This window comes from Sminthopsis crassicaudata, chromosome 2 (assembly GCF_048593235.1).
Source record: "Sminthopsis crassicaudata isolate SCR6 chromosome 2, ASM4859323v1, whole genome shotgun sequence".
In the NCBI taxonomy this organism is placed as follows: Eukaryota; Metazoa; Chordata; class Mammalia; order Dasyuromorphia; family Dasyuridae; genus Sminthopsis; species Sminthopsis crassicaudata.
Window position 1 is genome coordinate 466455255 of NC_133618.1, and position 18169 is coordinate 466473423.

The window sequence follows — 18169 nt, forward strand, 5'->3', positions numbered from 1 at the left end:
TTAAAGTTATATATTTTACATTTCATGATATTCTCTATATCTTGTTTATTCCTAAATTCTTCCATTATCCATAGATCTGACACATAAACTCTTCTAAGCTCTCCTCATTTCCTAGGTGTATCACCCTTGATGTCTAAATCATATACCCATTTTGACCATATCTTGGTACATGATATGTGATGTTGGTCTATACCTAGTTTCTGCCATGCAGTTTTTTAGTTTTCCCAGAAGTTTTAGTCAAATAATGAGCAAATGTCAAATAAAAGCTTAGCTCTTTAGGTTTATCAAATTTGGGGTTTATCAAATTACAATGTATTGTGTACCTAATTTTTCCACTGATCTACTCTTTTTTTTTAACCAGTGACAGATTGGTTTTGGTAATTGTTACTTTATAATAGAGTTTGACATCTGGTAACATTTTTTTCATCGATGGACTGAATGTATTTTTAGAGCAAACTACTTATGTATGTTTTTGACTCTTCTTTAACCAGTTCATATGAAAGTTAGGTTCAAGTAATACTTGTTTCCCTCTATTCCTTCCTCACTTGTGTAGACTTCCATTTGTCTACCCATTTATGTGAGAAAAGTATCCCAACTCTTCCCCTCTTTTTCTTCTCTACTTTATCCTTTTTCCAACTCTTCCCCTTTTTTGCTTCTTTATTGTATTCTTTTCCCTTCCTTTACTTTCTTTTCTTAAGATAACCAAGATAAAATACTCTCAAGGCCTTTGTCTTATTTAACTTCTTCATAACATTAGGGTTCTAAGGGGATTATTAGCCCTCCATCAGAATATAAATATTTTATCCTTGGAAAATCCTTTCAGATTACTTGTGTGATTTACCTTTTAATATTTTTCTCAACTTCCAAATTTATATTTAAAATTTTCTACTAAATTCTAGTTTTGTTTTGGGTTTTTTTTTTTTTTTTGGTAACAAATATTTGAATGTCCTTTATTATTTTTTTTGAAAAATCCATTTTTTTCTTCTATAGGATTATACTTGGTTTTATTGGGCAAGTTATTATTGGTTTCCTTTTTGGAATATTGTATTCCATGGTCTCTGCTTCTTTTTAGTGCTAATTGCTAAAACTTCAGTGATTTTCACTGTGGTTCTTATGAACCTGAATTCATTCTTTCTGGTTATTTGCAAATTTTTTTTTTTTTACTTGGAAGCTCTGGATTTTAGCTATGATGTCCCTAGGCATTTTCCTTTTAGGCTTTCTTTTAGGAGATGATTAGTAGATTCTATTTTCATTTTGCCCTTTTGTTTTAATATGTCTGGGTAGTTTTCCTTCATTATTACTTAGTATAGATATCCTAGATCTTTTTTTAAATTCATAACTATCTGAAAGCCCAATGATCCTTAAATTATCTCATCTTGCTCTATATACCAAGTCAGTTATTTTTGATAGGAGACGCATTTTCTTAACATTTTGACTCTGTTTTAAAATCTCTTATTGTCTTATGAGGTCATTAACTTATGTTTGGTCCAATCTAATTTTCAACAAGTCTATTACTTTGGATAAGGATTTATATTTCTTGTGCTAAGTAGTTTTATCAGCCTGAGAGAACTAACAAATTTTCTTTCTAAATCTTTCTTCCAGACCTCTCGTTTCTTTTCCATTTGGGGGACCATCATAACTTCATTTAGGATAAATATTAAACTTAAAAAAGATTTTTACTTTTTCTAGTATTTCTCATTGATCTTGTGAGCAATCTATGTTACTTTGCCTAGAGGGTTTGGAATTATTCTGCTGTTCTGGATTTGTGTTTTGGGCATTGCAAACATCATAATGGTTCTTCATTTTTAAAAAAAAAATTTCTACTCATTCTTCTTGTTTTGCTTCCTGGTTTTGGATGAGATGTTAGAGGAGCTGAATTGCACTGATTCCTCCTCCCCTGCCATCTTGGTTGATCTTCCCATTACACCAACAGAAGAAGGTTCTGGGATACAAGTGCCCATTACTGCTTGTAAAACATTCAGTAGCTCAGAATGCTGAATCATTTGCTAAGGGTTTTCCTCACTATCTCACAAATAACTGATGAGGCTGGGTTCATAGATGAACCTAGGGTACATTAGGTGTTTAAATGTTTGTTGAATTGAGTTATGGATTTATAGAATCCTCTATTGTTCTACAACTTGGGACTGATGTTTTTTTCTTCTGGTTCTTCATTTCCCCATCTACAAAATAGGAGCAGTGAGTCTGAGCCATCCTGCTCTAAGAAAGTTACCAGTGAAGACCTTGGCCTAGTAGAAAGACCACTGGATCAGGAATCAGGTTTATGGATTTGGGTCCTGTCTTTGTCACTAATTTGGGAACTCTAACGAACCTTCTAAGGTCTCTTCCAGGTATAATATCCAAAGATTAGGCAATCGATTCCCTCTTTGTGCCTCTTCTATGTTATTGCTATGTTTTATTTTGCACTATAACTATTAGTCTCTGTCATATTTCTCCCTGACACTCTCAGATATTTGAGGACAGACTTTTTCTTTTTAATCATTTCTCTTCATTTCTCTTACTCTATACTCAACAATTTTCTGTATGAAGTGGATCTTTACTGTATCTTTTCTTAAAGCTGAATATAGTGGGTACTTAATAAGTGCTTAATGAATTGAATCTATATACATTAAGCTCTTTATAAATGTTTATTGAGTCTAATTTAATCTATACAGCAAATTATCTCAAAGATTCAGGGAGCCTAAATCAGTCTCCATATAGTGGGCAATATATAATTGGCCCCTAAATGAGTATTTAGTATTTGTTAGTCATAGAGTCATATTTTTAGAGCTAGAAGGGACCTTAAAGGTTATATAACATAGTTTTTCACTTCACAGATAAGGGTCAAAAGAAGTTAAGTCCTATAGATCCTATGTGGTAAAGGGAGGATTTGAACCTTTGCCCTCCAAATCTAGCAGAGTTTTCCATTGCAGCAGCTGCATCTGTACATAACAAACTCTTAATAAGTGTTTAATTGCACTGACTTTTCACTTAGTAGGCACTACTTAAACTTTTTTTTTAAATTAAATGGAATTTCTCTTTGTAATGGGGTAAAGCTGGGGGAGGAGGCTGGGGACCATTCCACAGAGACTTTTTCCGCCCAGCTTTTGAGACAAGTCACATAGTGGTATGCATTCCTGCAGCATTAATGCCTCCTCGGGGAATCCGACCTTTCAGAAATATGAGAAGGTTGCATGCACACAGCCTATCCTGCTAGGATTGGATTCAGCCTTCACTGGGAACAGCTAACCACAGGCCGGCTGCTTCTGACAAACACATCAGTGCTCAGCTTTCTCCACTACTCCAGCTTAGAGAGTAAAGGGCCTTCGCTTTTGATAAGTATATTTGGGAGGGCAGCAAAGAGGAAATCAGTCATTGTTAGTGGGATTGGGGAAGATCATTAGCCCCACCTGTCACGTGATGTAGCACTTCAGGCTGTTGTCAATCTTGTGTCCAAGATACAAATCTGGTGTTGAATCCTGGCTCTTCCACTTATTGCCTCTGTGATCTTAGTAAGCATCTGGTCTGAACCTCAGTTTCCACATCTTCGAAAGAAGAAATTGGACTATGATCTCAAGGACCCCTTCCAGCTCTAAAAATACAATTCTATGATCAGCAAATATTAAGTGAAAGTTTTATGTGGACATTCATTTAGGTTCATTGAATCTTTAAACTTATATGCTTAAATTCAGCTCAATAATCATTGATCAAGAGCCTAATGTATACAAGTTCAATTCATTAAACATTTATTAAATAATATGTGTAGATCCAAATCAAGACATAATAAAGGAACAGATAGTTGAATGCTATTCTTAAATTCTAGTTCTTAGATCCACTGTATACAGAGAGCACTGTGCTACTTGAGAAGATTAATAAGGAACAAAGTTCTTCAAGGAGCTACAGTAGTGAACTTGTTATTATATATCCAAGGGATAAATGGGATATTCAAGGAAGGTTAGCACTTCTAGTGGGAGGACTTGCTGAGCCCTTTTTAGACCTGCCCATCCAGCTTTGGTGTCCACCTGGCACTCAACTGTCACCTGTGGCTCCAAGCTGTAGCAGGAGCAGTAGCCACATCCTAGTCAAACCACCTCAGCAGAGGGGCTAAACAAGTTGAGGTAACTAACAGTCCTCAAATCCAGCAGTGAGTTAGAGCATGGGAAAATCTCCTTTGGCAGAATGGTTGGACAAGAGCAATTTGTTCCAACAGCCATGAAAAGTTGGCTGAAACAGGCACTGTGGAACACTTAGACTTTGGTCAGATGTCAAAGACTCCAAAGTCATCCACTGCATCCCAGTTGTTCTGACTTTTGTCTTGGCACTGGACTTTGATGACTCTGGAAGATAGAGCTTACAACTGTGCAATTCTGCCCCGTGATGTCATTGGTTTTCTTTGAAAATAAAACACAAACAATAATCCATGTATTCATTCATTTGTTCAACAATATACTAGACTAGGAATTAAGGGATGTGAATTAGGAGATCTAAGTTTGATCCTTTCTCCTCAGGTTCATGTGTGACTTTGGACAAGTCACCTATATTCTAACATTCCTGTGAAGATCAAGAAATATTCTATTACAAACTTTTTGTAAGAACAATAGAAATGTAAGCTATTATTAATAATGTGATAAGGTAAATACCTAGCATTACATGATTTTATAAATGATCATGTCTGTTGCCTTTGCCTCTGTGGAGACTAAGGCTGGTGGATTGATTGAGTTTGAGAGTTCTTAGTTGAAGTAGGGGTTAAAGTCTGACACCAATATGGTGAGCATCTAGTAGTACCCTATACTACTAGGATGTCCAGGTTGAAAATGGAGCAGATCAAAGTTCCTTTGTGCATCAGCAATTAGATTGGGCCTGTGAGTGGCTAGTATACTAGACTAAAAAGTCTAGGTGAGAAGAAGACCCAGTCTCAAAATTAAAAAAAAACAAACAAACAAAAAAAACAAACAAAAAACCCCAAAACAACAATAAAAGCATACTAAACTATTTGAGGAATATTTTCTAATTTGGGGATACCAAAGTCTTATATGAGCTACAAATGATTACTATCTAGCATGTCATGAGTGCTTATTAAAGGAAATCATTTTGTTTTACCCACACATTTTACAAATGCGTAAACAAATGCGTATATGACATACCAGTGGTCACACAGGCAGTAAGTGATGGAACCAGGACTAGAATCCTGATTCTTACTTAGATCAGTCAGTGCTTTTTCTATAAAATGGTCCCCCATTGTTAGAAGCTATTTGGGGTCTCCTTCCAGAATATTCCCCTATGGGCTGAGGAATGTTTTGTCCTCTTGCTGTTGGTTCAATTACAGGCTCCTTCAACTGTGGAATATGTATAACTCACCATATGGAATGAATAAAAAAAGGAGTAAGTCACAAAATACTGGGCAAGAAAAACCTTAGGCTCTAGTCTAGGGCTGGGGAACCTCTACCCTGCAGGCCATCTCAGGCCAGCAAAATCATTGGCCTTATCAAACAGGATATAATGAGCTGAAAATTAGGTACAACAACCTCCCATTGCTTGAGTTCTATAAGTTGATAATATGGCCCATGAATGATGTTATAAAAATCCAAATGGCCTTTGTCAGAAAAAAGGTTCTCCACCCCTGCTTTAGCCACATAAGAGTATCCAAATGGTTTCTGATCTAGGTCCTACGTAGTTTGAATTGCTTCTGGTACTAACAGGTTCTAAATTTCTGAGATTCCATGGCCTTTCCAGTTCCATCTAACTTTGTATGTTCCAAAGTCTCTTCCATTTCTAAAATTCTCTCATGTTAGATAAGGATGTTCTTTCAAGCCCTAACATTTTATGTTTTGAAGTCCCTCCAAATCCTAATATTTTATGTTCTAAGGTCTCTTCTAGATCTAATATTCTATATTTGAAAATCTTTTCTAACTCTAACATTTTATAATCTAATACTCTCTCTTCTAGGGTCCCTTCCAGTCCTAACAATCTATGTTCAATACTGTAAAATTCTATCTTCTCAAGGTATCTTCCAATTCTAACATTCTATGTAGACTCCTGCCAGTTCTAACATTCAGTATTTTAAAATTATTTCTAGTCCTAACTTTCTATATTTGAACATGCTATGTTCTAAGTTCCCTTACTTCATTGGCCACCTATGACTATCTTCTTGGGCACAGTCACTGATTACCCGACAACTACAGTAGGCTGTGAATCTCTTGGTCAATATGCAGTGTGCTTCTCCCAAGGCTCATTTTAATTTCAGCTAAGGAGTAGACGGAATTACCTATGGTGAAATTGACCCCAAACAGGAATTGAGTCAATGAAAATAATTTCCCCCAAAATGTCATCTGATCTGGAAGAAATTTGATTTTCTTTCCAGCTGTGCTCATACCGTAAGTTTGGGCAATAACTAACTTTGGGCATTAATCAGCTTCACTCTGACTTGTGGGGAAGTCCCAAATATTCACAAGAATCACACCCACCTGTAAAAGCAGTCCTTAGCAGTAGCTGAGACAAAGGCGCTCCCTTTCTTGGGCCTAGGAGTTGTTTGCTCTTTGTACTTACCTTAACCTGATTTCAGAGTCTGCAAAGAAACTGCAGGTAAGAAGGAGAAAGGGAAAAGCAGCACTTTTTTACTGTGTGACTTTGAACAAGTGGCTTCAATTCTAAATCTCATTTTCACCATATATTTATAGGAGTTGAATTAGATGTTGGCCCTTTCCAGTGCTAACATTCTATGTTCTGTATTCTAATAATTTATGTTCCAAGGTTCCTTTCAACTCTTACATTCTAACATTCTAAGATCCTTTCTACTTCTAACATTCTGCATTCTACTTTAAGGCCTTTTCCAACTTTAACTTTCTAGATTCTATTGTTTTAACATTCTATATGCTTTGTTGATTCCTGTAAATCTTAATATTCCATGGATAAGCCTCTAGGTATCACAGTGGATAAATGATAAACTTGGCATTAGGAAGACCTGATTTCAAATCCAACCTTTGACACTGCTGTGTGAATTTGGGCAATTTAGCTTTAATTTCCTCATCTGTTAAATGGGCATAACAAACATACCTATCTCTCAAGATTGTTATGAAGACAATATTTGTAAAAGCACTTTTGTTAACCTTAAAGTACCATGTAAATGCTAATTCTAATGATGAAGAATAAATATTCTATGAGATCTGGTGATGTTGTTACTATGCTACTACTATACAGTACAAAGAAAGGTTGCTATGTTAACAGCTATGGAATTGTAGACCTAGTGTGGAACTCAACAAATCCTCAAGAGGGTTTAGATATTGGGTTTGGAAGAGTGATTTTATAAGGGAAGAGTCAAGCCTGCCACTTTGCCAATGGAAAATCCTCCTCATTCCCTGACAAACTAGAGGAAGGAGGGGAAAAAGATAAATGGGATTCACATCGTTTTGTTCTAAGCACTTCCCTTATGTTTTAGATTTTGTATTGATGGACTGATGATATAATTTGCTTTAAAACCAGGTGGCCTCTTAGTTTCCATCTGTTCTGTCGATCACTGTCTCTAGTGAGCTGCCTGGCACATTTAGTGCCATACAAGCATCGAGGCCCAGAAGAGAGCCCTCTTTTAAATTCTCAGAGATGGAGTGTCATATAGTTGAGATTGAAAGACATGGTTTTGAGTCTTGGCTCTGTTAGTTCTCTCTCTGTGTCCTCAGACAAGTGACTTTCTCTCTCTGATTTTCTGATCTCTCATCTGCAAAATGAAAACATAATAATTCCTTACAGGACTGTAGTGGACAAGCAGACTAGTCCTGATGATGGTGATTATGGCTATATCCAGGGCCAGTTTCATATGAGATGAACAGCCAGAAGTGACGCTTATGCAAATGTTTCTCTTAGGAGGTAAAGAGATGCTGACACCCTACATTTTATTTGAAGTTTCTCAAAGACTCATTTTGTGGGTTAACCTGGCCCAAGCACAAAATATGATGCCAAACCCCAAACCTCAAAAGAAAGGACAGAGACCAAGTAGGTTTTCCCCCCTGGAGACACGTCTTTCTTCTTTTGTTCTCCTTTCTCTGCAGCCTCTTTTTTTTTTTTTTTTTTTTTTTTTTTTTTTTGTGGGGTGGAAGCCAAATGGCTTGATCCCTCCAGCACTTTAAGATTATAAGAGTGAAAAGAATTCTAAATGTGCCATCTGGAGATTTGGGTTCTAGGGCCTGCTCTAATGCTTGCTAACTATGAGATCCCAGGCAAGAAGTACAAACGTATTGTCATTTTGAAGACACTGCCACCCAAAGGATAGAAATAATTTACCCAAGGCCCTAAAATTAGAAAGCAGCAAAATTGGGATTCAAACCCTTGTCCTTGGATAACCAGTCAGCTGTTTCCATTAAGCCACACCATCTATGTAGACAATCAATTAATCAATAATCAATCAGTCAGCATCACTATGCGCCTACCATGTGCCAGGTACTGTTCTAAAAGATGAAACCATTAATGAGATCCCAGGAATTTTATTACTATAAACGGTCTTAAATAAAATGTTACTACCCTAAAGTTTATAGGAAAGTTCTGTGCTGAGAATCTCTTGTATGATCTTCCTTATCTACCCTCCATCTGTTCTTTCAAAACAAGAAATGATAAAACCATGAGTCCTTCTTTAACTTGTGATAGAGACATCAGCATCCAGAGAGAAAACTATGGAGATTGAATGGGGAATCACAACCTTTTTGTTGTTGTTTGTTTGCTTGTTTTTTTCTCATTTTTTTCTTTTGATTTATTTGATTTTTCTTGCGCTGGCATGATAAAAGTTGAAATATGTTAAGAAAAATTGCACATTTAACCTACACCGAATTACTTGCTATCTATGAGAAGGGAGAGAAAAAGTTAGAACACGTTTTGCAAGGGTGAAGGCTGAAAACTATCTTTGCATATATTTTGAAAAATAAAAAACTATTTTTTAAAGTCCTTTTTTAATCCCTAACCCTCAGGGGAGAACAATGTGAGCTCTTTCTCCCTGACACATTCAAATATTTGACACAGAGACTTCCATGGGAGGAAAAGTCTCCCATGGTCCTGGGACTACAGTTCTAATTCTGAGCATCTCGCTGCAGAGAGAAGCTCCTCTGTGACTCATCTTGACTCGGGGGAAAAACCCATTGAGTTAAAAACAAAAGTAAGAAAGGCCCAGGTTGATCCTTCCCGTTTCCCTCCTAGGCTGAGGCAGAAATCTGTAAATAACTTGTTAGGATTTGTTTTTTCTTTTGCTTCTTTTGGGGACGACGGCACCCTGGTGCTAGTTGCTAATTTACTCACTTCATAGAACTGCTTGTGCGTGGGGAGGTTTCGAGTGGGGTACGGAAACCGCCTCCCCCAGCACCGCAGACCTTTAGCGGCCTCTCTTCCCGGGGGGCCCAGAAGCCCGAAGGTACAGCCGAGAAGTGGAGGTACGGGAATGTCGCGGCTAGCCGGGAGCACAATAGTCACAAACACTCATGTTCGGCTTGGACTTAAAACTTTACCTACTTCACAACTCCTCCAAGAATCTCATGCCCATTTTATAGGCCAAAACACTGAGGTTCTGGGAGGCTCCGAGCCCTCCCCACCGGCCACGCAGCAGGTTAGGAGATACCGTCCCAGGAAGCCCTCCCGTTTCACAGATCCGGTAACTGAGGCTCCTCTCAGAGGAAGGAAGTGACCGGGTCAAGGTCGCCGACCTCCCGGGCTGTACACGAGAGGGGCTGCTGACCAGAAAGAGGTGTTAGGTGGGGCCCCGGGAGAGTCGGAGGGCGGAGTGGAAGGGACAAAGGGCGGCCCGGGGGAGCCCGGGGAGGGCGGGGCTTGTTCCCCGCCCCCTCGCAGTCCCCGTGGGCCCCGGGGCCGCGCTCCCGGGAGGCCTGCGTGGCAGACAGCGAGCGGAGGGGCAGGCTCGGCCCCGGCGGGGGAGGCGGGAGCGCGCGTGCGCGGCCCCGGCGGCGGCGGCGGAGTTGGTGGTGGCGGCCGCGCGGCTAAGTTGCGTCCGGGACTCCGGGGCTCCGGCTGCGCCGCGCTTCGCCCGCAGGAGCCGGTAAGGCCCCCGGGGGCTTGGGGAGACCAGCGGGGGCAGAGTGGGGAGGGGCAACCTCAGGTCCCCGGCCGCCGGGCAAGAAGCTGGGAGAGAGGCGAAACCTCGGGCTTGGGACAGCAGGAGAACTCCGCGCCCCCTCCCCCATTTTACCCCCTTCCTCCAGGGCTCAGCGCCCCGGGACCCCCCTCCTCCAAGGGCCCCTCTCCTGAGTCCTCCCTCCCCCAAGCACCCCCAACTTGGGCGGTCAGCGCCCGGGGGGCGGGGAGGAGGGAGAGGGGTGGCTGAACTTGACCCTGGCTGAGCTTGGGTGTTCCTATGTGTCTGGGTCGGCTTGAGCGCGGTCGTGGGGGCGCGTCTGTGAGTCAGTTTGGGGGCGTCCGTCCTTCTGCTGGTGCGCTGTCTGCCTGTGTGTCCGGGTCGGTGTGCTCCGTTATCTGTCGGGGCTGCTGTGCAGGAGTGTCCGGGTCTCGGCGTCCATGTGTTGTCCCCGTTCCCTCCATCCAGGCGGGAAGGGGCTTGGCCGTCAGCCAGTTTCCCTCAGTGCCTACAGCTCCCAGCTGCTCCGGGCTGTGCAGAGTCCAAGATTCCTCTTCCTGTGCACGGCCCCGGGGCTGTGTGTGCCGCGGGGGGGCTCCCAGAAAGAGAAGCTGGGCTCGGGCTGCTGGGCTTTTCCAGAACCGAGAGAACAGCAGAGAGGAGTAAGCTTTGGAGGGACCGTGGGGGATGGGCCCGCTGACCCCGGGACCGCCTCAGATCCTACAGGTAGACACTTACACCAGGTGACTGTTTTCTCGTGTGCTTTCCTCACGACAGGTCTGTGAAGTAGGGAGGGCAGGAAGTTTTGTTCCTGTTGCAGATGTTGAAAATTGAGTTCAGAGAAATAAAGTCCTTTTCCCGCTGTTACAGAAAGACTAAGGTGGGGTTGGAATCCACGGCTCCGGACTCGGTGGGTACGGTGGTGGTCAAGGTGAACACTGAGACATAGACACGCAAACACAAAGGCGCTGGCGCATACAGCCCGACAGAACGGACACATGGCTATGATAAGCACATGGACCCGTTTCTTCCAGGCTCACTTCACCGTCATCACCTGACCTGGGGCCTGGAACTTCTTCTCCTGACCCTTAGTTAGAGGTCTGGGGAGCGGACCATTCCCCTCTGGGTCTTCTTTATTTGGATGGGGTTTTAACCCCGCCCGGGTATACAGTGACACAGAAACAACCAGATTGCTTGATTCTAGAGGAGTTTATATCTTGTCTTTGCTTCAAAAGGTCAGGAACTCTTCATTTCTGAATCTTCTTAGGCTGCTTTTGACTTTAAATAAAGACAGCAACTTTTTCCTGTCAGATTCTTATATATTAGGAGAGACTTTTTGTTATGTATCCATGAGTTCCACCCCCCCTCCATTTCCTCAGGATGTAGGAGAAAACTTAGGCTGTAGGATGGCATTGGAAGGCATTTCAGAACATAGAATGTTAGAGCATATATAGAAATACTCTGGACCTGAATTTGAATTTTGGTTTTAATCCAAGCTGTATAAACTGCTCTGATCTGTATAATCTGTAAAATGGGCATCAAAAATTCACACTTCTATCGACAATATTGTCAGGAAAGTGCTTTATAAATTGTTTTGCCGTAGGAATAGTGAATTACCTTAGAACAAAATGTTAGAATTGGGAGGAAATTTAGATCAGCTCTGTAATGGGTGAGTGGCTGAGCTAGAACTTGAACCCAGACCTTCCAACTCCAATTCAGTTCACTTTTCAATACACCAGAATTCATTATTTGTTGATAAAGCCATAAAAACTGGAAACTTTTCTATAAGTTAATTGTAGAGATCCCTCAAGATAAGTGAATTGTCCAACTTTTGGGAAGCAGTACCTGTGGTATTGCTTAGGGTTCAACACTACCACTTAGCTTTGAGAAAGTTTCTTAAGATACCTTGGAGTCTTCATTTGTAAAATGAGGAACTGTAATCCTACTAAATCCCTCATAGGGATGTGAGGATTAAATGAGATAACAAATTAGGTACTCTAAAGAACATTCTAAAAAGAATTGTCCCCTTTGCACAATGTTAGAACTCACACAAGGTTGGTTAACTGGTGATGACATAATTTGATTCCAACAAGTTTTGAAACTAGCTTCTGAGGGGTAGAAATGTTGGATCCATATTTGCTGAGAGAGTGTCCACACTGATGAAATCATGAGGCCTAAAGTTATTGAAGTTATATTATTATTACTCACAGGTCTCTTGTTACTTTTGGGATGACCTGTTGTCTGGTTTGCCTGTGTTTTTGTACAGTGTAATGTTTCCATTTTCTTTAAAAGCAACCAAAAAACCCAACAGAATTTTACTCTTCCAAATTTGGGGATAGGACAAAAAAGGTAATGAGGGGCTGGGAGCTTTCTCTATTAGTGAGAGAAAGAGATACTTTGCATATGCAAATGTGATATTTGAATGAGAATACAAACAGATATCTACCTTATACAGCCACAGTATATGGATGATTGTGGCTTCTTTAAAAAATATTTTTCCATACGGAAATTATTGTTGTAGCTCTACTATAGGCAGTATGATATTGACAGAAAAGAGAATGAATGAGTTCTAGCTCTGACTTTGTACCTGCTGTGTGACTTTGGGTGAGTCGATTCCCCTTTCCAGGTCCCAAATTATCTTTTCTGAAGAATGAGAAAATTGGGATGTTAGATAGCTTCTAAGGTATCAGCTCTAAATTCTGGGATCCTCAGTCAGCTGTGTTGACTAATTAAGGAAATAGGATAAGCAGTTCAACCGCTGGTAAAACTGGCTGTATAGAGTGATGGGAAAGAGACTTGGCTTTGTAGCCAGTATACTTAGCTTGAACCTTGGCTTTGCTACTTAATATTTTTGTGACCTTGATCCCAACATTGTACATTAATTCTCAAACTTTTGGTCTCAGGACTCCTTATACTCATAAAAATTATTGAAGACCACACCTACCTCACAGAGCTTGGCTTATGCAGAGTTATAGATATTTTGGTATTACAAAAATAGTTTTGACCTTGTGGGCCCTTCCCTGAAAGGGTTTCAGGGAGAGCTGGAAGTTTCCAGGCCACTGGACCATAGTGTGTAGGACATTGGCCTTAGGGGCAGGATGAGTTGTGTTCAAATCCTGCCTCAGGTGACTTAGCTTTTGTAACTCTGGGAATATCACTTAACTCTCTGTGACTTAGTTTCTTCCTCTATAAAACAAGTGAGCTGAACTGGCTGGCCTCTAAAGTCCCTTCCTGACCTATATCTATGATCCTATGATCTAGTTATTTCCCCTTCTGGCCCTCACTTGCCTCATGAATCATTTTGAACCTAATGAACTTTAAAGTTCCTTCCATTTCCCTTATACTATGATCATAGGTTCTTTACAAAAAAAAGAAAAAAAAAAAAAAAGCTCTAACATTCTGTATTCTAAGGGTCCTTCTACTCTAACATTCTTTAATTCTCTAAATCACAAATGATTGATGCCAAAGACTTTGAAGCAAGTGTTCCATGTCGTTAAAAAAAAAAAAAGGCCCAATTCCCTTAAAAAAAAAAAAACAAAAAACAAAAAAAAACTAACCCCAACTCCCAACTCACAGCACTTCTGTGTTTGCTGGAAACTCCACCTCCCCCATCATGGCACAGCCTTCCTTCATTCCCCCCAAATAAAATACAACTCTGGGGAGGGGTAGAATGAGTCACTCCCTGGCAGAGATCCTCACTGGCAAAGGTTTGGGAAGGTTCTTGCCCAACTTCCCAGAAGAAAAGGCACAGGAGGTTGGAATGTTTTCTGTGGTTTGTGAAGCTCTGTGGTCCCGTCAGCTTTGGAAATGACTGAAAATGAGAGTTTAAAAAAATAATCCCTAAGGAACAACCAGGAACAAGGCTGCCCCAAAATCCTTCTCCCCCATCCCTACTTCATTTCTTTATTTCTCTCTGAGCTGGGAAGTGACTTTCAGATAATACAGAATGCCAGTATTTAGACATAAAGCTCTTAGAATTGCTAACTGGCTTTTTGGGAGTCATAAGATAGAATTCTGGAGAAAATCTACAAGACCTGATTAGTAGAATAGAATAATAAAAGTTTGATCAGGAGTCATATTGAGTTAGCTACATCTGCTTGAGAACATTTCAGATAGATATTTTGAGGATTAGACCAGTGAAGTTATTTGTCTGAAAGAAGACACGAAACATTTTGTATTTTTTTTTTTTTTGCCATCAATCACTTGTGATTTTTAGAGTCTAATAATATAGCAGAAGCAGCCTTAGAATGCAGTTAGAGGCACAGTATTAAAGGCACTTTAGAACATAGGATGAGCAAACTATATACTAACCTTGTCATCCTCTTTTCAATTAACAACAATGTTTTCCTATTATCTCTATAATCAAATAGATCTTCTTCCATGGGGTATTTCAGACTTACCATTTCTCACATCTTGGGCTCATCCTACCTTTCCAGTCTTCTTAAATATTATTTCCTCTCCGTTATTCCACATCCCTCCATATAGTCTACAGTTCAGCCGTACTGGCCTCCTTGCTATTCTCCTCACATGACCCTGGGTTTCCAGTTTCCATTTCTTTGCACTGTTTCCCTTCTCACCTGCAGCTCCTAGAAGCCAAGGTTGCCTTCCAGCCCCAGCTCAACTTCTGTCTTCTATAGAAGACCTTTCCTGTCTATCCCCTCCGCTTCTGCTGCTGCTTTTCCCTCTGAAGTTACCTTGTATCTACTTTACATGTATCTTGTATACATTTATATAGCAACATGTTGTTTTCTCATTTACAATGTAAACTCCTTAAGGCCAAGGGTTTTCTCTTTTGTCTTTGTATCCTAGATAATACTTGGTCAGCTAGGTGGCCCAGTGAAAAGATACAGTTCGAGGTCTGGAATCAGGAATACTGATATTTTTGAGTTCGGATACAGCCCCAGACACTTGACTAGCTGTGTGACACTAGGCAAGCCACTTAACCCTGTTTGCCTTAGTTTCTCATCTATAAAATGAGCTGGAGAAGGAAATGGCAAACTTCTCTTGTATCCTTGCCAAGAAAACCCCAAATGGGGTTACAAAGAGTCAAACAAAACTGAACAATAAATTTATAATTGCAAACTTGATTGACTGATATTATAGTGGAAAGAGACTTGGACTGAGACTCAGAAGGCTAGGTTCAAATTTTGTGCAAATTACTTCCTTCAGCTCCAGTTTGAATGTACACTGAAGAAGCCAGACCGTATAATCTCTTCAGAGTTGTTTTGTCTCTAACATTGTGTGTTCTAAGATCCTTCAAGTTCTGACCTTTAGTATTTCAAAATTCAAACATTTTGGGTTCTATGCTCTTACATTTTACATATTTTAAGGCCCTTTCATGCACTGACATCCTATATCCCATGTTCCAGAATTCTTCTGTATTTTAAAATTTCTTCTAGCTTAGAAATTGTTTGATTCTGTAATATCCCCTATAGCCTTTTAGAGGAGATGGAACACTTGCAGCAGTGATGTGTAGTAACAAGAGTACTGGATTTGGGGGTCAGCCCCTGGAGTCAGATAATGGTTTTGCCATATCCTGTGTAGATGACCTCAGGCAAGTCACAATCTCTCTGTACTTCAGGTCCTATTTCTCAACTAAGCTATGTATCTTTTCTTTCTTTCTGAAGAGAGAACCCTTAATAGATAGTCTCTAGGATGAGGTGTTGGATGAGGTGGTTTAAGCCCCCTTTCAGCCCTAAATATTATGATCCTATGAGCATAGAGAGCTCATTCAGAGCAGGGATGAGAATCTAGGTACCAGTCCTGGGCTCTTTCTACAATCCCAATATGTCTCTTTGTTCATATCTTAAATCATTACTTGTGAAGGAAGTATGCTTTGAAGTTTGTTTTTGAGTCTTTCTTAAAGTTTCCTTTGCATTAAGTGGAAAGGTATCTCTCTCTCTCTCATAAGTATATTCTGCAAATTGACGAACATTTGCAAATTGCTTTGAGATACACTAATTTAAGGTGTGAAATAATAGATCTTGCAGGAAGGCACAGCCACATTTCTGGCATTGATTGATTCTTTCCCGTCTGGCCTGTGATTTGGGGAGGTAAAAATAGTCCTTATTTTCATCTTTTATCTTTTATCCTGATGTCATCCTTTAAAAAGATGCACACACATGCCACAGAACTCATTTGGGCCATTATCACTTGCGGTGTCAGAGGTTCCTTCCAGATCTGACCAGACTCTGTGTTCTAAAGGTCCCGTAACTTTGATATTCTATGTTCTGAGGATGGAATGGAGTTAGGAGACCTGGTTCTAATCCCAGCTCTACTATTCAAATGCTCTCTTTTTGTCACTTGAAGTCATTTCCCTAGTTTCACAGGTTCAGTTTCTTTACTATAGTTAAGGTATTTAGACTACATGCCCTCTAAGACCCTTTTACATCTGGCATGTTATATAATATACTTATGAGAGAAAGAGAGAGATAACTTTTACATAACACATTCTGTGTTCCAAGGTATTTTTATGTGTGAATGTTCCATGTTTCTTGTTCCAGTGTTCTATATTCTCAGGACCCTTGTGACTATGAGATTCTGTGACTTTGTGGACTGAAAGTATTTCTGGAATGATTGCTGTCCTGCCAGAAGGCTTCCAGGCACCAAGTATGTATCTATGAGTCTCTGTGCTTGACTAATGAAAAGGCTAAACTGTGGAGGAAAACTCACCTATATCCTGAGTACCTGGCTGCCTCCCTTCATCCTAGCAGTCTAGAGAGCAAAGAGATTTTTTCATGGGAAAAAAAAATGTTAGTTTAAAGAAAAGAAAACTACAGGTAGATGACATCAGCCTTTCCTGTCTGAATTTAGTGACGTAAACACAATCCTATGATTTGGCTAGGTCTGAATTAAGCAGCATTCTTGTGCCTTGCTGCCAGACACAGATTAGCAGGATTTACATGCTACAACCAGTCATTAGGGTAATTTCCTGTGACATTAAATTTGGAAAAATGAACTTGGGGCATGATCTAGCAATTCGACATCTGTCTCTCTAATGGGGCTTCTGGTGTGAAAACAAACACACCCACCCACCCCTTTCCAGGCTCTGCAGAAGTTGTCATGAGTTTTGCCTTCTTTTTCCACAAGCTCTGAACTATAACAGAAAATCCTGGACTAGGTCAAGAGATTTTGGTTTTGAATTTGAGCTTTATCACTTATAAAATGTGAAATCTTTTCCAAGTCTTTAAACTATTATCATCATCAACAGTGATAATAAAACAGGGTTAATCAGCAAGTGCTTATTAAACACCTATTGTGTGCCAAACATTATTCTAAATGCTGAGGATAAAAGGACAAAAATTAAATCTGGGGTTTGTGAACTTGTTTTTAAAATACTTTGATAACTACATTTCAGCATCATTACTTTCCTTGGTAATCCATTGTGTTTTATTTTATGCTTTTAAAGGCATCAGTCCAAGAAGTTTTCATCATAAGCTTCATGTGTTGTCTGGAAGGTCCAGCAAGGAAGGTGTAAAGGTAGCACAACATAGAAAGGAAAAAGAGCTGGTGCTAGGACCAGAATGCTTGGTTTTGAATCTCTTCTCTTCCTCATACTTCTTGGGTAACAAGTAACAGAACCTCTCTGGTTCTCAGATTCCTTATTGGTAAGCCCGGGCACAGACTGTATCAGGAAAGGAGCTGGGATTCTGAATCCATTGAACGCTCCATTTCCTGTAGACAGAGGTACCGCACAGTCCCTGTGGTGCTCCAAAGAGAAGAGCCGGAGGGCTTCTGAAGCGTCCCCTATCATCACTGCCTGCAGCCGGCTTATCAGAAATGAAAGGGGGGAGGGAGGCAGCACTGGGGAGTAGCCTCGTCTGTTCACATCACACCAACGGGGAAATTGGCAGACCTGAGTTTGTATATTTCCAATGCTGAGCCCTGAGCCCACATCTAGTCCTTCCCTGTATGTCTTGACAAGTACTTGTTTTTTTTTTTTTTTAACTCAGTGAATCATAACACATCAAATAATTCTGTTCAGCTCTAACATTCTTTGTCCTACTATTTTACGGTTTAAAGTCCTTTCCAGATAACATTTTTAAAAATTTTGGATATTCTATGTTATAAGGTTCTTTCCACATCTGACATTCTATTTTCCAAATTCTT

General features: G+C 40.2%; 1 protein-coding gene across 5 annotated transcripts in view; it reads left to right on the plus strand.

Annotated features, from left to right (window-relative positions):
• Positions 1–18169, plus strand: part of NEK6 (NIMA related kinase 6) — a 166796-nt gene that overhangs the window by 31312 nt on the left and 117315 nt on the right. The window contains exons 1-2 of one of the 5 annotated variants that reach the window (XM_074293058.1): positions 10351–10803; positions 16564–16669. The exons of 1 other annotated variant lie outside the window; for it this stretch is intronic. Coding sequence is in view for 1 of the 4 variants with exons in the window: in XM_074293054.1 (XP_074149155.1) it covers positions 10748–10803 (56 nt within the window). In the remaining 3 variants the exon portion in view is untranslated. Of the gene's footprint in view, positions 1–6502; positions 6580–10343; positions 10804–16563; positions 16670–18169 lie in introns of those variants that run through there. 3 more of the 5 variants (XM_074293057.1, XM_074293054.1, XM_074293055.1) reach the window with 3 other exon arrangements.